This window comes from Amblyomma maculatum, chromosome 7 (genome assembly GCF_055883805.1).
Source record: "Amblyomma maculatum isolate TAMU_Amacu chromosome 7, ASM5588380v1, whole genome shotgun sequence".
In the NCBI taxonomy this organism is placed as follows: Eukaryota; Metazoa; Arthropoda; class Arachnida; order Ixodida; family Ixodidae; genus Amblyomma; species Amblyomma maculatum.
This window is the reverse complement of record NC_139350.1, coordinates 45437859-45464042: the sequence shown is the minus strand read 5'-3', so window position 1 is coordinate 45464042 and position 26184 is coordinate 45437859. Positions and strand designations below refer to the sequence as shown.

General features: G+C 44.5%; 1 protein-coding gene across 1 annotated transcript in view; it reads right to left on the bottom strand.

The window, feature by feature from the left end:
* Positions 1 to 400: 400 nt before the first annotated feature.
* The window catches only part of LOC146183109 (cytochrome P450 3A14-like), a 62717-nt gene continuing 36933 nt past the window's right edge, over positions 401 to 26184 (bottom strand). The window contains exons 9-14 of the mRNA XM_084609022.1: positions 12320 to 12389; positions 11045 to 11153; positions 7895 to 7986; positions 3932 to 4072; positions 2618 to 2780; positions 401 to 669 (exon numbers count right to left, since the gene is read on the bottom strand). Coding sequence (XP_084465148.1) covers positions 583 to 669; positions 2618 to 2780; positions 3932 to 4072; positions 7895 to 7986; positions 11045 to 11153; positions 12320 to 12389 — 662 coding nt within the window. The 3' untranslated portion in view covers positions 401 to 582. The remainder of the gene's footprint in view (positions 670 to 2617; positions 2781 to 3931; positions 4073 to 7894; positions 7987 to 11044; positions 11154 to 12319; positions 12390 to 26184) is intronic.

Here is a 26184-nt window from a genome sequence, read left to right as displayed (position 1 = left end):
ATAAACCACAACTTATTGGCAGAAGCTTCGGCGGCATTCCACGACAGCTGCCACCGGGCTGTTCCCAGCGCGCTTGCGCGTATTCTCTCATGGTTCGCAGCTGGGCTTCGTTATACGGCGCTTATCGACTTAGCGGTCGACCCTTGCGCGTTAAAGTCAGAATATTGGAAAGGTGTAAATATTGTTTTAAACTTGAAGATCACCAACTTTACCCGTGGTTCGCTATTGAACAGGCAGAGTAGCACTCTCGTAGTGAGCCGAAAACGTCGCATTTGCCATGTGACGTTTTTGCATGAGAGGGAGATGAAATAGCGAAATATTCTCCCCTGAACGAAAATCATTGACACTCTTGGAGAATTTGAAATAATCACTTTGTTCTTCGTACATCTCTAGCGGTTTGTTTTCTTTCTCTACTCCAATAACCGCCAACAATGCTGGTAAAATAATTACCGTAATTTAATGCCTCTAGGTAGGAAAACAAGCAGGGTAGCGCTGAAAATTATTGCACTACTCCCTAAATGCTTTCGTTGCTTTGCCTGAAAGCGGACCACTATTTGTTTCCCTGATTTGATCAGCAAACCATCACTGATGTCCTGTGTGACGAAGGATGACCCACGGTCCTTCACTCGGTTCAGAAACCATCGCATGCGAATCCAATGTCATTTTTCCCTGAAAAAAAAAAAAACAGATGTACAAGTGAACATATAAATTAAAATTGACATGACATCTTCAATTTTCCCATGCTGTGAGGAAAATTCTGAACAGCAAGTACCTTCGCTGTGATTACAAGGTATGAATCGTGTCAATCCATTCCACAACCAGGCGACGAAGGCTTCATGTCACTGATATTCCTAGCCTTGGCCGAAAAGTCTAATTCTGACTCATAATTTAATATTCAGGCTAATGTTCTCATCAGCAACATGAAATCTGCTTCGCCATACAGCAAAAATGATTAAATTTTCCTTCCTAAAATTTTAAACATTTGCGTTTGAGCAAAACTCTGGCCCATCGTCTCATTAGAAAATGAAAATTTTCTAATGAAACGTAACTGCTTTTAATATTTTGCTCCTAGGCGTTTGAAGGCGATGAGTTTGATATGTTTTATTGAGAAAATTTTGATTTTTTGGTTTTGGGGTTCAACGTCCAAAAGCGACTCAGGCTATGAGAGACGCCGTAATGGACGGCTCCGGAAATTCAGACAAACTGGGGTTCTTTAGCGTGCATTGACAAGCACAGTACACGGGCGCCTAGCTTTAGATTGCAAAAATTGTCATTCCACTTCCGCGCAGCAAATAACATATTACAATAACTTGATCATTACGTACGAGCTACAGACAGTGTATTGTAAAAAAAATCGTAAGACGTAGTAATGAACCCGAGATTTTTTATCCTGAAGTTGCATTGAGAGGGACGTCATGCGGAAGGGTTATGACTTTTGACCTTAAAGCATTCACCTTTGTATGTAGAAGGCCGATACTATAGAGGTTTTATAAGCTTGCTTGAGCCAACGATTAAAAAGTGAAACATTTGATGTAGGCTAGAGAAACCACTTAAGAAGAGCAACCAGCCGTCCAGCGCAGCACAGAAAATTTCTTATTGTGCAAATAACTGTATATTAATGAACAGAAATTTTATAATTTTCTAACGTATATGTCCTTTCAGACAATAAATGATTTGAAAATTGAAGAGCTCTTCCTGAAATTCCACTTCTATTTATTTTCGCGAAGGGAAGCAGCACGTGTATCTTCTTTTCAAACTCTAACGGAAGCCCACGAAATACAAAAACTGTCGCGTGAATAGTGCATTCGCACGCCATGATTCTGATGCTCCCAACCGTGGTTTCAGTGAGTGAAAGTTACTGTGGCTGTGGCTCCAACGCCTTTACCAGCGGTAGGCTGATACGTTGGCGATGGCTGCAACGAGAGCGACGAGTTCGCTGCAACCCGTACCGTTGCTTGCACCGACTGCCTGACGCGGGCGAAGAAACCAACGCGCTGCAACGGTGCCTTGGAGCCACGCGCGCAGCCGATTTCGTTCACTCAAAATACGATTGAAAGCAACTCAATCGTGGCGCGTGAATGCCCCATTCACAATTTTTTTATTTCACGGGAATTCTTCGGATATTGGAAAAAATACGATATACCCGGGAGCCTTTCTCTGGCGCAAATAAATGAAATAGGGGTTCTGAAGGGGATCTCAAACTTTGCGGATCACATTTATTGTGTAAAGTCAATATTTAGCCATTTAGAAAATTATTGTAATTATTATATAAATATTAGCAAAACAAAAATTCGCGGTTGTGCGCCACACGGCTGACAGCTATATGAAAGTGGTTTCCTTGGCCCGCCTCAAATGTTTAGTTCTTGACCCTTGGCTAAAATTATCTTAACACCTTGTATACAGCCTCCTCTTGTGATCGGTCACAACAGGTGCGTGTGATCACAATAAAGATATCAAAAAGCCTATGGCTCAACTAGTAAGTTCCTCGCCCATAATGGCTCATAGATCAGCTAAATGTATGTTGATTTTTCTTCATCGCCACTTTTCATTGCGGGCAAGACAGGGAAATGGGAATGCAGCTAGAGTTTTTAGATGCAATCCAATACCTGGTTCTCACCATTTGCGAGGGCCCGAGTTGGATATAGTACATCTGTACCAGCCTCGCCATCGTGTATTTCATGTTGAGCACAGCAATCTTCATGCCAACACAGTTGCGCGGTCCAATGCCGAATGGCAGGAAGGCCCTCTTGTTGAGCTTTTCCTCATTCTCGGGGCAGAATCTAGCATTGAAAACAATAGTAAATTACTATCTCGGCAATCCCATTCTCTCCGGCTCTCAATTATTAACCTTCGTATAACAAAAAAATTGCCTGAGGCTTAACGGTACTAAACCTAGTTAGGAGAAACGAAACCCTCATTTTGATTGGTTTTACTTAGAATAGCCTTAGGTTCTGACATGGGCAGACATGATTTTGCAGACTAAATGAGCGCTACTATGGAGTCGAGGAAGCCATCGGCTACAAAAGGGAGCATGAGATGCTGTGTCTGGTGTCAAAGGTCAAAGGCCAAGCGGTGGTGCACCGTAGACGGCACCATGACTAAACTCTGGCTCATTCAAGGTCAACTGGGTGCCCAGGTTGACCTTGACTAATGCATGGCGTAGCGAGGTTCCCGCATCACATGACTTGATTTCGGGCGTTTCAGCCAAGTGTGAATTAGGCGGCCTATAGCCTTTTTAGCCGTAGTATTTGTTTCCTTAGAAATTGTACACCTTGTATCGCTGATTAAGATAAGGACTTAAACCAGCTTCAATGAAAGCTTTCCTGCTACGTTCTGCACATTTCTGCATTTAACCTTCGCCACACTCTTCATTTAGCGCCGTATTGTCATTCGACTAAAGTTACAGTTGCTTTCCCCGATGATGTCTTCGCTGTTCTTTGAGTCTAGCATTCCGCCTCAGACAACCCGTGAATCATCTGCTCATCCATGGCTACACCTCACGCTAACGCGCGGCACGACTCCTGCTGATAAAGCTCGTAACAACTGCCACACACCTGCTCCTTTTTAAGGGCACAACTTGTATCGAGTAATAGTCGGAGCCTAACTTCTGCTTCTTTAACACAGGTACAAACGTCGTTGCTGCTCAGACTTGGAGGCTTCAGACAGAGATAACCAGTAAGATGGGTCGTAGTGTTAACGCACTAAAGTTTCTTTATTTCTTATAGCGCAGCTTATGTATATAAAGTCTCATTATTCGATTCACAAAAACCTGACTACAAGGGCAACCCGCTATTCCAATGCTAACTAGGACTTCGATCAAGCCTGGCGGGTATCGGATTTTAAGGGCTAGTGCAGCAAGATAGATGTTTTTGAGAGCCGCAGTAACAAAATAGTTCGTAGATCTTAGCGTGTCAGAAGGTTGCCCTCTCACCTCTCTGGTTTGAAATGCAGAGGTTCAGGCCAGAAGCGTGCGTCCCTCTGTATCTGGTACAGCGGAACCATGACGCATGTCCCAGCCTTGAACTTTATTCCCTTGTACTCGAAATCTTGTTCGGCCCTCCTAGTGACAAACCTGAAAATAGCCTCAGGTATGACCCAAGGGTGGCAAACACTCGCTCCGATTTGCACCGCCGAGCTCGGTGATAGCACGATTAGCCCGAAAGAGGACCTGTTGGCTCGAAAGTACTTCCATGTATTTACTTCTCCGTACTCTAGTTCTAGTGCGAAAGCGTCCTCGACTGTTGCCATAGAGTTTCTTACTCTTACCTAGAGGGAAAGCTGTGCTGCCGTCTATGGGAGTTTACATGGAGTTTCCAGACGGCCAGTTCAGCCACCATGGGCGCTCAAAGCATCATGGGCCGGAGAGGTACCGAGTGCAGAACTACAACTTTTGGCCAAAACTAATGCAAAGATAAGCGTTGTTCTACCGTAAATAATGTCTTAAGATTGAATATTGTGACTATAAATTGCAAAAAGAGAGAGAAACAGCATGTCAGTGTGATATTTATCCAATATAAGCGAGGGCTCTTTCTCCTATTGGCTTAGTTTTGAGCAGCACAAATACCAATATTTTGCACTTAATAGGCAAACTTTGAAATAAAAAAATGTTATGAAAATATTTATCTTTGTGCAATCATTTAAGGAAGTTTTTAGTGGCATTTCGGGAAATAGAAACCATTTATTGGCGACGTCTGCTTTTGCGCCTTCGCTACTATGGCTTTCACGCTCTATGTACGCGCCTTCAGATGATGATGATGACGAAAAAGAAACATCGCAGTAACGCCACTCCGCGCACCCGAGAAAAACCGACTGTCCCGCAACAAGTAGCACACCGGCCCATGATTCTTAGCGCGCCCATGGTGGCTGAAGTGCAGCGCCCTCAGCTTTCCCTCTAGTTAGTGTAAGGAACTCTATGACTGTTGCCCCGTACTCTGCTGAAGGCCAGCGCTTAAAGCCGCGCAGAAAGACACCCTTAATGAGCCCTCGGGAAGCGGGCTGGCAAACACAAAGAGCATGCCTGATTCTAATCCTTCCAACCTCTTTCACGCTGCTGAGACAAAGCCGATTTTTTGTAAATATTATCGTGCCTGCATGTTGACTCTATTTTATTTGCAGTGTGCCAATAGTTCTTAGTTTCCTGCTTCATTAGAGTTCTCGCATCGCAGTAAAGATAAATACTAGACAGCACATCAGCCACAGGAAAGCTTCACCACTGCAAGTAACAAAAAGTCACTATTCATCAATTTTAATAAAAGGCACTGTAGCTTCATGAACGGGTACATCGAGCAATTCGCCTTGCATTATGTAGTGCTTACGATGATGTGATGAGGCGCATCCTGAAGGGTACAGAGACTGAGCTGAAATGTATTCCTTTTAGGCAAGCATGAGTGCAAAAGTGTGAAACAAAGAAGAAAAAAAAGAATAAAGTGTCTGGTGCCTGCGCTAGACATGCAAATTTCACGGTGGAGTACGGTTTCTCTACCGATACGGTAGCATCGCAGCCGCTGTTACAGCGACATGCAATTAGGCATTGGTTATCACCGTGATCGTTCAGTTAAAAGTTAGCCAAGCTTTAGCAATTTCGAGTATTTATTTTGAAGAAATATATCCCCTAAATACCGGCATTAAACAGTCATCGACGCTGTAACTGACTTAGAGCCACCAAAACTGTCTTCTCATCACGCTGCTTTAAAAGTGGGGAAGCACTGCAATGATGACACCTCCTAACTTTTTGATTCATGACTTGTAAAATGAACGCGGAAGCCTAGCTTATTTTTAGCCATAGAACCGAGAAAGACACTCGAAAGTGCTTGCTGCGCAAATAAAAGACGAATCAGAGTGATTTGTATGCTCATTTCCTTTTTTCTACCGGCCCAATGTCAAATGTAACGAATGGGGATCTCGTAGCGTCCGTGCTAGTGAGCCTCTCATTTCTGAAAGATTTAGATTGGGCCGCGCAGCGTCACCAGGATTATTTTGAGACAGGCGCCGCAAGTGTTTTTTTCCTTCCTTCCCGATACAAATCGGCAAGCAGCATCAATAAAATGAAAAGCCAGCGAGTGTGCTCTTATACCAGAGCTCCTGGAACGGTGCGCGTGAGGTGTTTCAGCAGGAATTGAAACTGCCGGGAAGGGGAAGTTGGTGTCTCAATTTCTAGTAAGACGGCAGGGACGTTCAGGGTAGAGAAGAAGCAGTCATATTTGGTAGTCATTAGTGTAAACAAACAATGGCACAAATTGGGGGATGATATAAAAAAACAAGGAAAACAAGAGAAGGGGGGGGGGAACAGCACCTTGAGGAGTGTCTAGAGAAATTATTGGCACACACAAATCAAGAAAAGATTTAATCACCCACCACCCCCCCCCCCAGCCGCAAAAAATTTCCATCTAACTTAGCGACGATTAAATTACTTTCTTGGTGTGTCCTAACTATATACCATGGGCTAGCCAGCAAAAAAATACAACTCGCTGGAACTATGCTCTTTCACCAAGTACCTTAGCCGACTCCGCTGTCTACTTGTTACTTCCCGGCCGCTAGTTTGCCTTATGTAGGGTGTTTCACTTAACTTGAACCGAGGATTTAAAGATAAAGCAAAGCTTGTGGCTGACTGAGACCAACGACATATTATTTGCGTCATGCAATACTCTTCAAAATATATTTTTTATATTCCCCTCAGTTAACTATTATGAGTGAAGCAAAATATTTGTTGCTCACTTTATGGTCAAGTGCACCTTAATGAGGTGCACGTGACCATAAGAAGTTGTAGAAGTGGTTAAGATACAACCGACCCAGTTTTTTTTATTAGCCTACCTTCTACATGATCCTTTATTCAATCATTTGAAGTGAGCCTGTGAAATATGGAAAAACACAGCGTTATTGCGGTCTCTTGCGCTACCGTACTGCAGCGCTGTCAAACGCATTTTGAAATAAACAAGCGTACACGCTCCCCGTCTCCATGTGACCTGCCGAGGGACGCCACTATCAGCATAGTCTAAAAACTACGACAGTACACTCTGTCGGAGCACAGAAATCTCAAGCCGCGATCATCGATAAGCATGGGCAAGTCACTGGCAGCAATCTCGAACGGTAATTATTTCAAGCTATCACACTCATGAAACAAAAAAAGGGCTCATGTAGCCTAATACAAGGCAAGTTTATTTTTTTTTTATTTGTGTCATAGTGCAGGCCTTAAAATGAGCGGCGGCCGCTCACTTGGGCACCTGGAACAAAGGGGCCACGAGGACTACACGGAGAGAAAACACTATTACCTCTGTTTCGGGTATCATGCACCCAACTAGCCCCAAGCTGTTATCATCATATACCGTGCTTGGGCTCGGTCACCGCGTACATTTTGGTCGTGCATACGTTATTGGGAGCGCTGCAATATTTTAACGCAACGGCGCAGTCATGTGACATATTTTCTTACATTTTGCGGGCTTTCTCCAAATACCCGAAAAAACGGCCACGTCGTAGGTACGATAGCAAAAAAAACTGCACAATTTCTTTCTCAAGCCCTCCGCAACTTGATGAAACTCAGTTGACTGCACAGTAAATAGTAAAATAGTTTGCAAAATATGACTGATATAATTGAGTAATTCTGATTTCACCAAGCTTCGCTGCATTGTTTTTATTTTTATCCTTAGCTGAATTTATGTGAAACGTTCTGCATAAATACTGCACAGGAGCGACGCGCTAGTGTGGACACACCCCCACACCCTTCGCATACTTTCTTTGTACACATGGTCTAAATAACAGCGCTTTGGCTTTTGGTGGGCTAACCGATATAACTAACAAAACGTCATATGCCAACCACTTCGAGAAAATGGCATGAGGCACGCTAAAGCAAGATACATCGCACCTTCTGTGCCTTCAAGAACGTCGATGGCATACTTACGTCAGACCCGGGGGATACAGCCGCAGAGTCTCATTCATCACTTGTTCCAGGTAATTCAACCTTCTTGTCACAGTCTCGTAATCGAGAGGGCCCTGGAAGACAGTGGAAAATTTTACAGCGCGCCGCTCTGAAGGCGGCGACGCGCCTTACAAAAGAGAGGCGCACAGCCATGTTTACAAAACGCAAGAGATGCCGCAACACACACGCCTTATGTCCGCTCTCTGCATCATCGATTAAAGCAGAGAAGAAGCGCAGGTAGCGCAGCATAAAATTTTCACGTTTTCTATATCATACATATAAGTGAAAGGCAAACACAGAGGCATGACCGCATACAGAAAACAAAGCGGAAATTGCATTGCCGTTGCACTGTAGCTACAGGCAGTGCTCGCTTCGTTATTTCTTCCTTCCTCAGATTCTAGAGTAACTAGTTTGCTTTGCATTCTTGGTGCCCTAGGTATTCGACGCTAGCACAGCCAGCATGTTAGCATGGTTAGAGATAGGTCCTCCTGCACTCATGACAATAGCGCCGATCTCACAGAATTTCACCATGAAATTATCGGGCGTACACTTGTCGCCTACTACGTGTTTTTCTTAGGGCATATAGAGAAAATTATTCAGAATTCAGCATCTCGCTCACCTTGCCGAGCACTGAGCTCAGGAGAGAAATATTAATTGATTAATTGATTGATTGATTGATGGAACTATCGCTGTTGGCGCACGTTTACATCCGCATCACACTAACGGCGCTTAAAAGTTTCGTGATTCATTTTTTTTCATAAGCTGGTTTTTAACGAATATGACAATTAGTGATATGTTTTGATTGAGTCGGCCTCCCTGCCTTGCACTACGCTTCTGTTCATGTCGTCATCTTTGCTCGGCCCCTCCCGAAACGCGTGGCATCGGACCTAGTGACACCAAGTATACAGGGCAGAGCACTTCTTGATCTACTGGCACCGTATCCATGAGGATCACGATGGCTGACGATACGGCAGCTAATGAGGCAGCGCCTTCTCCATGGCCTCGATCGTCGTCTCCCTTGAACGCGCACTGTGCAGCTGTTGGGGGAAGAAAATACTACTTACGGTACAGAAAACTTGGCGCAATACCGAATTCTAATCACACCCAGACTTCATCTCAACCACGAATCCTTTCATGGCGGATATATGTGGTTTGGTTTCGTTGCAGTTTGGTGGCAGTCACGCATGACCCATTATCTCCTTCTGTGTGCTAGGTCGCTAAAGAGCTGACGCTATGGGTAAGGGGCTATTACGTTTCTGATGTGTGAGCGCAGGACGACACGAGGACGAGGAAGAAGGACAGAAGGCACACAAGCGGCGTCCTACTTCCTCGTCTCGTCGAGCACTTATACTCTAATATCATGCCTTACGTACACGCCCGAACTGCCACGTTAATCTGATGATTTCAACCTTTTTCGTGATATCAAGTACTCCGAAACAATCGTATAGTCTACATGAAAGAGGATAGATTAATAATCATAGCCAGAGCTCTGAGAGTATGCATTTATAGACCCAAATGTGACGCACACGCGATAGAGTGCGATAATCTCTCTGCGTGAAACAACTTCATCACGTGTCCCTTTCCCCGTTAACTTTTCACGTCGCTCTCTGCTCCGTACACAGTCGTGCAGCTGTTTCGGTGCCAGACGGGAAGAAACCTATCTCTGATGCTTCTGACAGCCAGTCCTTATACACCCCCATTTTCTCCGTTTGTCAATTTTGAACGCACACACCTCTTGTTAAGCTGAAGTAGTGCACTCGAATTGTAACACGAGGGACCTAAGTTCGATCCTCTATTTCCAATAATTGAACATTTTCTTCACTGCGAAATCAATCTTGCTGAATTCTTCACGTATTCCTTTGACATTTGTGTCATGTGCCCCACCGGGGTGACGCAGTGGTTACGGTGCTCAAATACTGTTCCCAAGGATGCGGGATCGAATCCCGGCCTCGGCAGCCGCTTTTCGATGGAGGCGAAAAGCAAGGCGTCCGTGTGCCTTGCTATGTCAGTGCACGTTGAAGAACCCCAGATGGTCGAGATGTCTGGAGTCCTCCACTACGGAGTCTCTCATAGCCTGAGTCGCTTTGGGAAGTTAAACCCCACAAACCAAATCAAACAAAACTTATGTGATGTCAGACTCCGCCGCCACTACTTTACCAAGTGCTTCAAGGGGTAATCTGATTCGCTTTAAAGGGATAACTTTACAGACGCCATCAGCCAACCCGCTTTTAGCGTGACACCTGCGGTTTTGTTGTAGATTTGAAAGTCTACTACTATGATGCTAACAGTGCCCTTTCTTCGCCGCGAATAATTACGATCACCAACCCCCTAATGCCCAAAAGCGGTCATTCATTTTGCCTCGCCTAATTGAGGAAAGAAAGGAGTGGTGATTTACGTAACCGCGAAACAGTGCTCTAAAATGTTACTGATTTGTCGTCGTGCCGATGACTCAGGCTGAATCGACTCGCTGTAGCTCTAATTAATGTCCCGCCGAAGGCACTCAAGAGACAATATTCCCATTTACGTCTCCATGTTTTCTCTGCCCTAACGAAATAGCGAATCGATTCATACTACTGTCATATGGGTCCTGACTTACGTAGTCCTATGGATCCATGTCCCGACTTTATTGGAATGAGTGCGGCTCTCACAGGTTTATTGGACAACGCATTGCTCTAAAAGCTCAAACTCCGTACAAATACTGCGTGTTCCTCTGTTGCGCTATGAATACAGGATCTTCAGTTCTTTCTGAGCCAAGAAGGTCTTGTTTTGTTTTTCGTAATTACCTATGGCTCTTTCCTTCTGCTGGATTCTAAAAACTGCAGCAGTATAGGACATATACTATGGTGCTGCCCAAAAGTAATAAAAAAATAATATGCCTATGGCCGTGCCACTAACTATAACGGGCTTTGCAATATAGAACAGCGGGCACCGGCAGCAAATGAACTCAATTTCAATTATATTACTCTTCCTTTCCCTGCCTCAAGAGTTTTGTCGGCATTGTCATTGGCCAGCCGCTACATGAGGAATATGAATGCCAAAGAGGGAAAATAACTATTGCAATCAAAATAGACAAGTTGATAAATATTTCATGGTTACAACGTATGCGCTGTAACGCTTAGATTTATTGTTTACCTGTTCGCGAAGAGCATTTCTGATTTCTTCTCGCACCTTTTCTTGAACATCCGGGTGTTTGGCTAGTGCGAACGTGAAGTAACAAAGCGACGAAGTCATTGTGTCGAACCTGCGTTAGGATAAAAACCTTACAATTAAAGCACAATACATTTTCATTCTGTAATCGTTTCAGTCACTCCAGCCGGAAATCTTTGGCCTACACAAAAAGGCCGATCTTAGGCGCTGCAAGTAAACGATTTGTAATAGATAACGGCCGTAGTGTTCCAGAGAAATAAAAAGGAGAATGAAAAATTAACACTAAAATATCGACGTCTAAAAAAACGTAGCAAAGAAAGCACAGTAATTACAAGTATGCGCACCATTTCACGGATGTCACATAGTATCATGCGCCCTGTTGTCCCATCAACCTGCGTTATCCGTCTAGCCGTCTGGTGCGCAGGGCCCCCAACGCCTAAACAGTATGACTTCCATGTTTCATGGATTAAGTGTATTATATCAATATCGAGGGCAAATGCAACGGCAGAGGCTTTCCATTTAGATATGTACCGCCTTTTCTCTTGACTTCTTTAGGGAGACACTTACTGGTATGAAGAAAAAAAAAAAGTCAAGGCTCAAAACAAGCGAAAGGTAGCGTCAAGACGGGTACCACTGCGACGTCCTGCCGACCGCATTGAAGTCATTTCAAGGCGCGAACCCTGTTGACGCTGTTGGAGCGCCAGACAATCACAGGCCGCGCGATTAAAGCCCTTCGCATTAAAGGTCGGTTGGTGACTTTCTTCATCGGGATTCCGGACTGCAGTAGTGAGAATACGATTTCAACAACTTTGACTTGTTTATGGCTCAATGTTTCGCTTGTCTAGTTTTGAAGAATGCTTTGCAAGTGCAAGACCCATGACCGGTGTATACTCACGGGCACCATCGCCCTTCTGCAGAGCTCTCCTCTCTCGTAAAAGGTAGGGACGTCTCGACTGAAACCCTTGCTAATATGCCTTTTTTAAGGCACTCTGCTCTGCAACAGAACAAGCCTGTTCAAAATGGAAGCAACGTGTTTCCAACCAGTGATGACACACTATACAGTGGACTCCATGATCGGTGCCCTAAAAACCAAGGCTATGTTGCCTATCTTCAGAGGCAGCTTTGCTTGCATATTTGCTGCCTTATAAGGGCTTCCCGTCTTAGTAACGAGGCAGCAGCCAACGAACCACATCGAGTTGCAACTACCGTAACAGGTGCGAGTGAGAAAAAGAGAGTCTTTGGTTTCATCGGTGGCCTTACCCAGCGAGACAGAGCGTCCCCGCACTTCTCAACACTTCGTCGGCGGTTAACGCCCTCGACTTGGGGATTCCTGGCGAACAAAAAGAAATGAGGATCGATAGATAAATCGCATACGTCAATCAAATAAGAAAACACGGTTTCTAATCATCGCCCATATACGCCATGGAGAACGTGTACGCGCCTTCTCTGTAGCAAACGGCCCAGTGCTGGAAACTCAGCGACAAAAGTGTGACACAGTTCACACACAATGAATAATACGCGCATTTTTCGTTCACACTCACACTATTTATTATCGCTCGCAAGTAACACAGCCGTGCTAGTTTTCTTACAATGCGCCATGCGTGCGCCCTATCTGTGGCGGAGTGTGTAGCTCGATACGCGGTACTCCAGGATACCCGCCGGATATTCCCAGTAGGCACAATCTTCGGCCTGGCTTTCAGAAAAGTGCTCAGAACAACGGGCGCTCTTTGACAAAGTTGTGTTTAAGGCCAAAGTATTTTTCGGCTCAAGGAACGAAATCTCATGCGCGAGAGTTGTGCAGGCGATTCGTGCGCAAGATGTGTCATATACCGCAAAATTCTGTGAGATCAGTCTCTCTCTAGCGTTCCGGCCATTTGCAATCCCACAGTGGAAAGCATACCAAGAAACGTCACGCGACAGGAGCGATGGTGTACCGTCCAAACTCACAGTTGCCGGGGGAAGATATACTGCGTCTTTTTTTCCTTTAGGCCAATTATAATTATATGTAGCCCTGCAACAAACCGCAAATTATACAATAGGAAGAGTAAGCTTTCGCTATTCTTCTCTGACGAGATATTTAAGAGACCCTTAATTTTTTTATATCAATAGAAAACAATAGTCATCGTTTTTATATCCGGGTTGTGGGCGACTCGTGGGCGAGGAATTTTTTAAGTCGATTGTTGGGTAGAGACTACAGTTTATTGTAACTTTGGCAAGAAAGGGAAGAGAGAGAGAAACACGATCTCTTGCGAAGCATTGCTTATGGGGCCTTGGTCGCTCCACGGTCCGAGGAATGGTCGTCTTCCACCGAACCGAAACCACTCGAATTTCATTCGCCTGCGTGCCGCGTGTCTGAAACGACCGGCTCACAAAAGCGAGGGAGAACCTGCAGCTGGAGCGGATGTGAGTCAGTGTAGAGGCAGGGCAACTGTAGTCGCCATGCATCGATTAACGTACTCTACAATCATTGCTAACTGTATGGCCTAAATATGTGGGGTATGCTACTATTTGGAGCGTTAAACGTATGTGACGCGCTGGAGCCCGAACGTTTGCCGAAAATGCCACAGATATCAGGTGCAGACACCGGACCTGTCACCATGCATCACAATATTCTCTCAATCACCTCGTATAAAAATGCTTTAAATATTCATATTGTTTCTTTATAGAAATTAACATTTATTTTTCCCTACACGCTTCTGTAGACTTGGTGCAGGACTAAATAGGGCTGGGATGCACGTGCCCCTCGCGGCAGAAAAGGCAGACTGTCCGTGATACACGTGCCCAGCATAGCCGCGTGGAGGATCAGAAGTATACCCGGGCGTGCATTGCATTCCTGATTCGCGTTTCGTATTCAGGCCATTTGGTGACACATGGATTGGCGCGTTGCACTCGGCTATTGCACACAATTTCGCTCGATAGATGCAATGTTTTTCACTTCCTCAAACAAGTTCTACTAAGCAAAACGGCAAGAACAATGGGGCTCTGTCATCACGATGACCAGTGAGCAGGCAGTAATCTTTCGATTCGCCTAAAGACTTCCTTTCCAAAAGAGTGCGCACTACAATCCCCTGAATTTGTAATTTCTCAACATGGTGTAAACATAAAACGTCAGGCAAATCATCAACAAGATCCATATATTATCTGGTGAAAATTAAGCTGCCAGACAGAAGCAAAGCGCATGCATTAAAATCACAATTCTCGTCCAGTGGCATGCTCGTAGGTGCAGTTCATCATTGCGTAACCTGTATTTATCCCATCCGTGATCTTTATTACCAAATGGGTAACTGTCTACGATAACATGCAACACCAGTGCAGTGTCCGCCGAATTTGCGCTTTTATTAGCTTATTTTCCTATAAAATAGTTCATTAAATTTATCTCGAGCATATATGTTTCGTGCTTTTTCTTCCACTCGTTTTTCTTCACCCTCAGCTCGTTACTTTTTTCTACCACGCCCTTTCACTCCACCCTCTGCCACCCCATGCGTATTTCTCCTGGGCCTGGGGGATCCTCAAATTCTTCAATTGTTTTACAGGCCTTCGCTTCTCCCTCCCCTCCCACCTACCCCCTCCACAATTCTCTCTTCCATAATGGTAAACTTTTCCCTGCTCCCTGGCCACCTGGGCAGGTAGGCCGTACAGTGTGGCGAGAGCGATCTGTGAATATGCCGTAGCTTAAATTGTATTGTCCATAAAAGCGGCAAATACCGGCCAACAGATGAGGCCTTTCAAATGACATCTGCCTGTATCTATTGCGCCCCAGCTTCCTTCGTCATAGTTCACAAGTTTTTTATGCTTCTCGCATTTCTATTCCCCTTTTTTTCTTTTCAGCTTTCCTTTTTCTTTTTCAGGTCTCTTTCAATTCCTGTTTTTCTTACATACCCTTCTCTCCCTCCTCCCAACCAACTTCCACGCAGCGTTCCCCCCTCCCCTTTTTTGTTTGTCTAGAAATGTTTCCTCAGACAGTTCTTCTTGGTCGAAGTCTTCAAGACCTGCAGCTTTGTGTGGAGTTGTATCACACGTAAATAGGGGTCGTCGGCACAAATATTTTCTTTTATTTTTACTTCGTTTTCATCGCATTGATTCCGCTATAATTCGTTCTGATGTTTTGCCTTTCCTTGTGCGCCAGTCTCCTCCTGTGTTCTTCCCTGTTTCCCGTTTCCAGCGTTGAAGTAACGCTCAGCAGAATGCCAGGGCTTGTCAGGTAGTGTGCCTCAATTGTGGCTCCCAATATGTTTATCTTTGTTACCTCCCTTCAGTTAGTCCCAACCGCCACCATTTTGCTGCACCTACTCCTGTTAAGGTCTACTTACAGACGGACCAAGGAGCTGTTCTAGCTTGCTGACCAAGCATCACGTGACGTCTCACTTCCCATTTCTGAGGTGCGCGCCATATCTGTGGACCGGAGCTAGCGAGTGTGACAGCATTGTTTTTTCAGACCGCGGAGGCGGCGTCTGAGAATGTAGGGGCTCGTCGGCGGCCAAATAAACCGCTCGAGATAGCTCACTTCTATGAAACACGCTTTGCACGCTTATTTTAGATAAACAGATAATATAGACAATGTGTAGAGAGGCGTCAGCTGGCGTTTGTATCCGGCCTTCGAGTACCTCCTGACAGTGCAGCAAAAGCGTACTGCATGCCATGCCCCTCCAAGGGGTTTTGTACCACCGCCTTTGCGAGAGCAGAAAACGCCAAAAAAATCATAGAGGACACTTTGGACCACTAAAGTGCTATGATGCGAAAGCCATTATAGTGCGGTGGATCGTAGCTCTCCACTGCGGCCCCTCTATCGCTCTCTTTTATTTCACTCCCACCTTCCTCCCTTCCTTTATGGCGTGGTACATATGTGCGCAGAGAATTGTGACAGATACTGCGCCTTTTCTATCCTGTAAATCAATTTCAAACGCCACTGTAGCCTGCTGTAGTAACGCCTCCTAGAAATCTGGGTCTGATTTTGTTTACTATGTGGTGCGGCGTTCAAGGAAGCGGCAAATGAAAGGGGCCGCACGGACGCCTTGATCGGACACCCGGCGATATCAGCTTCGTGTATGTATGAGTCGCCTGGTGACGTCATGACTTGTCGTAACGGTACATCGCACGCCCCTTGTAGAACACAACCAGTATTTTATTGTGCTCATCAAAGTTCATCGGCGTTCTTTAATTTGCTTACAGGAGAGAAAAGGCACAGTATCTGTCACTCGCGGAATTCCGCTATTCATCATCATCATCATCATCAGCCTGATTATACCCACTGCAGGGCGAAGGCCTCCCCCCATATTTCTCCACTTAACCCGGTTCTGTGCTAGCTGCATCCACTTGACCCCTGCGAACTTCTTAATCTCATCCGCCCACCTAACTTTCTGCCGCCCCCTGCTACGCTTTCCTTCCCTTGGAATCCAGTTTGTTACCCTCAGCGACCATCGGTTATCTTCTCTTCGCACTACATGTCCTGCCAATGTCCATTTCTTCTTCTTAATTTCCACTAGAATGTCGTTAACTTGAGTTATTTCTCTGACCCATTCTGCACGCTTTCTATCTCTTAATGTCACCCCTACCATTTTTCGTTCCATAGCCCTCTGGGTGGTCCTCAACTTAAGTAGAACTCTCTTGGTTAGCCTCCACATTTCAGCCCCATAGGTGAGTACAGGCAAGATGCAACTGTTGTATACTTTCCTCTTGAGCGATACCGGTAAGCTGCTAGTCATAATCTGCGAGTGCTTGCCAAATGCGCTCCATCCCAATCTTATTCTTCTTGTTATTTCCTTTTCATGGTCCGGATCTGCGGTTACTACCTGTCCTAAGTAGACATATTCGCCTACTACTTCCAGTATTTCGCTACCTAATGTAACTGCTGTTCCTTCCCGAGGCTGTTGAACATTACCTTAGCCTTCTGCATATTGATTTCCAAGCCTACCTTTCTACTTTTTCTGTCTAGGTCACCAATCATTATTTGCAGTTCATCCCCCGAGTTGCTTAGCAAGGCAATGTCATCAGCAAATCGCAGATTACTGAGGTATTCTCCATCAACCCTTATCCCTAACTGCTCCCATTCCAAGTCTCTGAATACTTCCTCTAAACAAGCTGTGAATAGTACTGGGGAGATTGTGTCTCCTTGCCTAACACCTTTCTTTATGGGAATTTTGTTACTTTCTTTATGCAGAACTATGGTTGCTGTGCAGCTATTCAGCTATTATCGCACGTTAGACAAAGGGAATTATGAAGACCTTTTAGAGATCCGGGGCGTGGCGCTCTTGGTAAAACGCTGGGCTGGAGATCCAAGGGAAGGAGATTTGATTCCCGGTGGAGACAATGTGCATTGATTTATTTTTAAGCCTCGCTCTAGAAAGGGTCACACCTCTGCTGGCAAACCTTCTGTCGACAACTGTGAGGCATTAAAGGCTTTCGCATTAAAAGATTTGGTCCAGGCGCATCACGAAAACAGACAAGTTTACGAACAAACGCATCAAACACCTGTGTGCTTGGCGCAGCAAGCGCGGCGGACGACGGCGATCATGCGGTGTGCTATTGCAGCGTAATATACTGCACAAAGAAGGCTTTCCAGCCAATGGCGTCAGCTCTCAATGCTGGTCCGTCTCCAGCCTTTGTCCACGTCTCCCTATAGGCTGGACACTTCCTTTTGTGGGGACTGAACACTGGATGCAAATACAATCCCTACTGAAAAAACTGTATTTGAGCTGTACAAGAAAGTGTGAGAGTGAATGAGAATGTATAAGAATATGTGAGTTCTTGGGAGATTAAACGTGGATTTATGAGAGCACGTAGAGCCACTGTGCAGGAACGCATGAGATTGTACAAGTTCTTGTGAGTTTGAATGAGCCCATGAGCGAGCTCACAGAAGCACGCACAGCCACTGTGCAAGATTGAATGAGAATGAGCTGGTCACGTATTTGTGCGAGCTTGTAGAAGCACATGGAGCCAGTGCGTGAACAGATGCTCTAAGAGAGCATGCAAACTACGTGGCCATGTACATGCTTGCATGCTAAAAAATTAGTCGTTGAGACTGTGTAGGTCCTTCCAATATGAAAGAGGTCAAAGTTAGAGCTTTCATATAATGATTACTTCAGGATTATTTGCGACAGGTACACTTTTTCATATTTCACAATTTTGGTCTTGGCTTGCAGCACATTTTCAACATTAGTAGAAAGCAGAAATCTTTATATGACAACATGCACGCTGAGCAACTACTACTCGACATATCAAGCTCACTGTAAAACAATGTCAAAAGCGAGATACTTCAACTAGATCTAATCGCATCATTTGCTTCTCTTTCAACCATTCGTTTCTGAAAGTTGCACGCAGCCATAGATGCACGACAAAGGCTGTGTGCACAACATTGATGTGTTGCCTGCCAAGTAGATGACGATCAAACTGGCGATCAAAATCTCCCTTACATTGTGTTTTGCATATGAATGGAGGCAACTCACTATAACTGCACACTATTACCACCATTAGGCATCACAAGTTTGTATGAAGAACTGGCTTGGAGTTTCATCTGTAGAAGGAAAAGTAAATGTGATAGCAGAAATGTGAAAGCCAACTCCAGTTGTAAAGACCACAGAGAGACAATTCTCAAACGACTGAACAGCACTAACAGATGGGATGGGAGAGAAGATGACAACAATTCTACTTTTTTATCTCCCTTACTATCTTAGAGCACTGTTCACTCAATCGGCTCATTATAACCAACCAGCCTGACTCTCTTTTTCAGCACAAGGATAGGCTGAGCAAAACAGCTCCTACAGCCTTTTGAGTTTTGACTTGCACATCTACACCTATATACACCATTTTTAAGTTTCCTGAGACTATAGCAAAAATTTGCTGAACTGCACTACTCTGAATTGAAGCTTTCTGCTGCATAATGACACTTGCAAATCTTGTCCGTCTCAACGTCAAATAAAAAGAAAAAAAGAAAGGATTGAATCGGTGATCTTAGACTAATGAAGAGATACACAAATCCTAGTACTTTATGAGAGGTGATACCAACAGTATGTGTTGAATCTTGAAGCTATGCACACTATACACATATATGCTGAATCATCATATTGCAAGGAAATGCATTTTAGATGGCATATTTTTCAGTGTAACTGTAGGCTGCGTCACGCGAGATGCATTGAGGAAAGCTGCACGTGCAACTCCACGAATATATGTTGTGCAGTTTCCACCAGCAGTGCATAATCATTATGCTGAATAGAAAGAGCAGCTTGATTGCTTTAGCTTCTTTACTGTATGCTGTAGGCCACAGAGATAAGTTGAAATATTTGTATGGTCAGTTTCTTAATTGAAGTAAAGAGCGTGCAAACACCCCACACTGCCTTCACTTGAAGCTTGACTGGTAAGCTATTTTTGCATATCGCATATCTTTCCTGATTGAGAGTTCAGGCTTTCACCCCACTGTCCTTGCTTTTGCTATAAGCTACAGGCTTTAAAAAATTTCGTCACCATTTAAGAGTTAAACACTCAAGTAGTGAGGCACATATCACACAAGAAATGATCGCTCTCAGGTGACCAGTTGCAGCTGACAGCCATAGATGTGCCGCCCATAAAGGAACAGCGGGGGAGCCGAATTGGACTCGCCCACTGTTTTTTATGAGCGAGCACAATTCAGCATCTTCTGTTTCCAAACAAATCACTTGATCTGTAAAACGCCGTACAGTCTTTCAATATTAACAAACAAACAATTGCCACTGTAACTTTATGAACAGGAGTTTTCGCACGGAACTTGGCAGTGAATTTGGGCCAAAGCTCCGATTCGCCGAACCACAGACCGCGGTCAACCTAACGTCCATGACAAGCAAAGCACGCAGTTAGTTTGTCCAGCATCGCGAGAAAAGAAGCGAAACTCACGGTGGTCTTTCGCTAGCACAGCTAATTTTTGAATGTACAAACTACAGGCGCGTATACACGACAAACATGCAGCGTTAGCGCGTAGACGCCCGACATCGTGCTTGCCACTGTTCGGCGAGCAGCAAAGTCGTTAGGTCAGCGACTTCCGAAACCGAAACAAGTCGCAACCAGACGAGGCAGCCGAAGCGGATCGAAGTGCTAGCCGTAGCCATTATGAGTTGGTGGCGTCGCGCCTTTTTCTCTTGTGTGCTGTTGGCGGCCTTGCTGCTGGCGGCTTCATTATTTCGAGATATACGAGGCACAGAGCGCAACAAAATAGCTCGTGCGATGTGCAGAAGCGTGGTAAGGTTGTGTGCATACCTGTGCAAAAAGTGTGCTCGCGTGCCTGACAGGTAGTGCGTTTCCTTTGTGTGCTCTCACTGCAAACACTACGCTGACGACGGGGCTATTGGAGGGCGGCCACCACCCGGCATACAATTGACATCTCGGAGGTAAGTTAATTTTCATCTTCCCTGTACATTCTCCTAAAAACTTTGCGCAGAACTGATGATGCATGCCAACACAGCGCTAGTTCGCAAACATCAAGACGCGCATGTCATTATAACATACGGTAGTTTGCTTTTGACGAGGGAAGGGTGAATGCGTTTGCAGTGTCTAGGAAAAGAGACAGTTAGTGCCAGGGGCTGCACGCTCAGAGTAGAATATGCCGTACAAATCATCACTCGTAAGACCATTGCGGGGTGCACGATGCTGGCGCCTACTGCAATTCAGCCTTCGGCAAGACTTTAGAATGGGCCAGTTCCAAGTGCCTCGACCCGGGCCTTATGTTGCGCTGCAGTTGAAGATCCGGCACTCGTGCAGTTGCAACTACACGGATTGAATAAGCGGTAAAACCTACCTGCGTTACAACAGGGCTAGATCATTATTCTTATGTTCCATAAATATTGCGGATTACGAGATATGGAGCCGGCGAACATGCGACGGCAGTATGATTCAGCAGCAACCGTACTTAAACTCCATTGTCGAGCCTTGGGTAGTAGAAGGGGGAAAAAAAGTTTTGAGCTATTTTGAATTTTTTCGCTTGTATTGGGCTTGATATTTTCTGTTTCATACTTTGGTCGTGACTGAAGTAATCCCCAAAAACTACTAAGCGCATATAAATGAAAGACACCAAACTCAGACCTTCAGTCCAGAAATGTCAGTAAGGTGTAAAGGTAATTATGCATTCAACAGTACCAATAGTATTGATTTTCTTGTTTAATTATTTACAAATGAAGCGAAAAAAAAATCTGACCTAGTGCTGAGATGCCCCATTGGCATCTTCTCTAATATAAAATGTCAATCAAAATGTGCAGTTTTTCTGTACTCAGTATACCACTGATTCATCACAGATGTGAGAAATGAAATTCATGCAAGTTTCAAAATGAAGAGTGCATGCAGAATTCCAAGCAAAACAAGCCTTTGCTTAAAGTATCATTCAGTTGCAGTGTTTTTGTTTAAATTTATGCATGTTTTTTAGAATCAACGGTAGATGTTGATATGGAATTAGTGTTGTGTCTGGATCTAGATTATGAATGGCTACCACATTTATGAATTGCTTGGTTGCCACATGCACTTCCAGACATTGTTTGAACAGTCACATCACATTCTGCATTTGGCTTCTTTTTATTTTTTGGCATGGAACTGTTTCCACTTTAGAGTGTGTAGCCTTTCACAATTAATAATTGATCGCGTGAGCATGTTTTGGCATGATAAAAGGTTTGGAAGTTCGAGAGCATTGGCCCTTCATGATGCACAAGGGGCAGACTGCTTACTGCACTGGTACCACTATCTTCCTAGATTCCTAGATATCAATCTTATTTCTATATAGAATACATGTTTTCAGAAATCCATATTTCTTGTCCGACTCTGCACATTCTTCAGTTGAAATAATGGGAGCTAGGGACGAACTTTTGCCTTTCTTGGTGCACTGCTCCTATTTCGTTTAAAGAGCCGCCACATTTTCTGTAACCCGAGTTGGGGTGCAAACACTGCATGTTCATAGGGTGGTCAGGGAGCAAACTTGGTGGCACTGTGAAGGCCATGAACAATATGCTGATGATAGGCTGCCTTTAGACTGACTGGCTTGCATTTCTCGGTGTGTTTTGTATGTGCGAGGGTTCCATAAGCTGCCACATATATTGCTTTGATTTGATGTTGAGGTGACTGGCATGATTAAAAAGTCAATGTGATGATTGAAGTCTTCAGAACATTCAGAACATGCTGGGATTGTACTCCTGGCTTAAGTTGCAGACATTGTTTGCTGGTTATAACTTTGAGAGGAAATCTAGTAGATGAAGCTATGGGCCGAGTACTTGCTTGGTATTCCAACCTAACCACCCAAACGTCACTGTTTACTGGAAACAGATTGTCCAAGCTTCCAGCCTTCCGCTTGTTTTCTCGTACATTGCAGTGAAGCGCATTTACGCCTTGGCACATGGCAGGCTCAGGGGCTCGTTCATCGCCACTGTACTAGGTTAGACCTCCAGTTGACTCGAAATGCCTTTTGCCATTGCCATGAAATAGTGTTTAAAAGAAGGTTCGATGACAGAAATACTGTTTGCTCTCTTAGTAGGTAAAGAAGAGTGAGCATAACATTTCTTTCGAGTTACATCACCTGGCATCTCTAGATGCGGATTGTGCCTGCTATGGGCACTGAATTCTTCGTGTGAGATCAGAGGTTCCTGCAAAATCGCAGACTTTTATAATGCTACTTAATCTATGAGCAGATCGAGGTGATATATAAAGAGACTTTACTAATGGTGAGTTACAATCACAGAGTTTGGTCACTTACAGAACATTGTTTTCTGCTCTTTTTGGAGCAACTGTATTCTAAATGCAGATCCGGAACACAAGTCCCATCTTCCCAATGCAGATGGGGAGCGAATACTGAGCCAATATCAGTCCATGGAGCAGTCTGGATTGCTCTGCCGAAATCAACAGAACCGATTGGAAGTATGCTTGAGTATTTGTTCAGCTGCACCTTCCATTTACAGTTGCATGCTCTGCTGTGCTGGCTGTGCCCTCTGTGCTCCGTAATAGATGATCAGTACTTGCGGCTGCTACGAATGCAAATTGCTGTCATGAACTAGTGCTTACTCTTGAGGACAGCAAGTCTAAGAGTAGCAGTATTATGCAATAATCTTTTTTAAAGACCTCAGCTCGGAGTGTAACTAGAAGATTTTGTGCTGAAGTCATCTTTATGTGCTATTCATGATCCTTAAGCCATTCCTGAACTCTGAAACAGTGAAAATGGTAAACTGCGACTTCCTTTTATTTGAGAATAGTGCCATAGAAATTTTACCCTGCTTGCCCGCACTCGGCTATACGAAAGAATGGCATAAACTGTTGATGTCAATGCCATCCCAAGAAGCAGCGGGAGAAATGCAGACCTATTAAAGGTTTAAAAACAGCTGGCACGTGTAGACGAAGCACGGGCTAGCACACAGAATAACAGGCAATTCTTCTGTCAGTTCATGGGCACCACCTACTTGCGCTGGCATGAGTTCCAAACGCAATCGGGACACAATCTGTACTGGATGCAGGTGCTCTTTTGCGGAGCAGGCAGACCACTTCACTTCTAGGATTGTAATTCACTGTATGTGCAGAGGAAAAGCAGGTGAACGCGTCTCTGCTGGCATATGTCGCATTGCCTGCTGTCATCCTTTTTACTTTCAATATGTGCTAATGACAGGAATGCTCATAGCACAAGTAGAGTGAAGACACTGATCTGCGCCATTATGAAAATGCCGAGATGTTAGCATGGGCAAACATCTCTTTGCATCACCGCGAAGCTTGCTAAGGCTCAGTTCAATGTACGAGCAAGCTAATACAATGCGGGCGTATGTCAGACAGCTCTTTAGCTATGGCCCTACGCAACTGCTGCCGTACCTTTAATGAGAACTCTTGACTAAAAAGGCAACATTTTACAAAGAGCAAAGTAAATGATAAGAATGACTTTTTTTTCATTTAACAAAGCTGGTGGTCACAGTGAAGAACTCATGCCACGATTGTTAATATGCCTCTACTGCCCCATTTGTAAAGCAAGCATATTGAAATTCTCGAATGAGCATGGTTACAGTCGTGAGCAGCTCTGTTAGATGTATGTCCATAAGGGTGGCATATTGTTTCACTGTTCAAAAGAATTCTAAACAATAGGTGGTTTGGAACTTAAAGGAGAAAGAACAGAGAAGCTGGCTGTAGAGGCAGAGATACTGCAAATGGTGGGTGGTGGACAGGTGCCAAGCTGTCGTGATCTGCACTTTGCAAGGAGCCTCGTGCTACTCATTAGCCGCAGCTTGGCCATACCCAGCTTATATAAGCTTGGCTTGTACAAAACATGCCTGCAAATGTAACCCTCTTCAAGGCTGCCTGCACCCTACTGTGGTGGTTTCAGTGTTTAGGGCATTTGACTAGTGAGCTGGGTGACGCGGGCTCGGTCTGAGCCGGGGTGGTTACATTTCGGTGGTAGCAAAACGCTAAGTCCCCATGTGCTGTACAGTGTCAGTGCACATTGAAGAAGTGCAGATAGTCAAAATTATCCAGAGCTACCTACTATTGCTGACCCTCATTGTCTAAGTTTCTTTGGCATGTTGAACCCTGTCATCAAATCAAGGTTGCCTACTGTTACCGTTAGTAGATGACCTTCGTAATGCCACAGTCTGCCCCTCACCACTCTCCGAAATTTCATTGTTTGCAACTCAACTCAGGTTACTTAGAGTTTGATGACCCCTTTTTCTGAAACACTAGCAGTTGACGAACTCACTCCCATGCAGTGAACTCTGACAAAAGTGCTGATTTGATCATAAACTTTTCTTTTTCATGAGAATTTGGTCAGTCATATGACCATTGAAAAGTCATCGGTTGATATGTTCATGTGACAAGCTAGGTAGCTTTATAGATGGCTTGTATATGATATCAGAAGTGCTATGATGGTGAACTATGCTTAGTGTCTGCAATACCTTCATGATGAATGTGGTGAATGCAGATGACATTTTGCTCCACTTTTATTTCACCAGTGGGTGCCTGAAGAGTTGTCAGAGCAAGCTATTGATAGTTTCACTTTCTTCATGCAGTTTACATAGCTGTGGAATCCTCACAATAGCAGAAGTATTATATTTATGGTTCACTAACTACTGTTTTTTTTTAATATAAAATAAGTGAATGCGCCGTCAGCAACCCTGGAGTGCAGCGTGCTATTCACCTGGACACCATAGATATTTTAATCATGCCATACCCCTTTGTTACTTTCAGTTTTCGGTTCTACAAGTCTTGATCACGGTAGCACATCACTATACTCGGGGATAACTGTGGCTACGCAGCTGAAGTTAGGCAGAAAGGAAGAGGCAACATACCTCTTTCCCCTTGCCATGTAGAGTGTGTTACTTCAGCCCTAGTGACCTTGCATTAACTCTCCAACTTCCTCCCTTCACTTCAGCCCAGTACACTCCTAGCCCAAATAGTGAGCAAACCACTCTTCACGGCAAGGGGACAGAAACTTTTCTCCTTTTCTTTCGTACCTAGAGTCGGCTGCATAGCCCCAAAACATTGTCCTCATGTACAGCAAGATTCAATGCCACATTTCTTCTCAGTGTTAGAGCACCCTCTGCTTGCTCTGTACCACCCTTGCAGCAGCCCAGTGTTTTGTTTACCACAGAAAATCATGTCTGTGCAAGCTGTGTTGGCATGAAGAGCTGCATATCTGAGCCAACTTTCATGCTTTATGATGAGGCTCTCATTGATTGGCTTTAGGTTCCATGAAACGCGGTCATGTGTGTTGATTAGTGTCACATGAAGTAAAATTTCACTGACTAAAATACAATCATAAGGATGTAATTTGGGTGAGTTGCTAAGGTGTCATCTTGAAAGTAGCAGCACGAAAAAACAAGGACATGAAAAGAAGCAAGCAGATGCTAACTCGCAACTAATGTTTATTGATGCAAATAAGAAATATATAATGCCAAGCAACACTGCAAACCGCTCAATCACCAATAAGCAGACATCTAAACATGAATCACTAAAACTTCCGAACGGTTCCATTTGAGCAGATACAGGTAGAGGTCAACTTGGCTGTGCATTGTAAGAGTGCACTCGTTGCTTTCAGTTTCTTTCTGCTGTGCACATTCTGGCTGTCATCCATTGCAAATCAGCTGGGAAATCATTGAAGCTAGACATATTTTACAACTAGGTAATGAATGTGTTAGTGAGCCATCCATCATGTTACC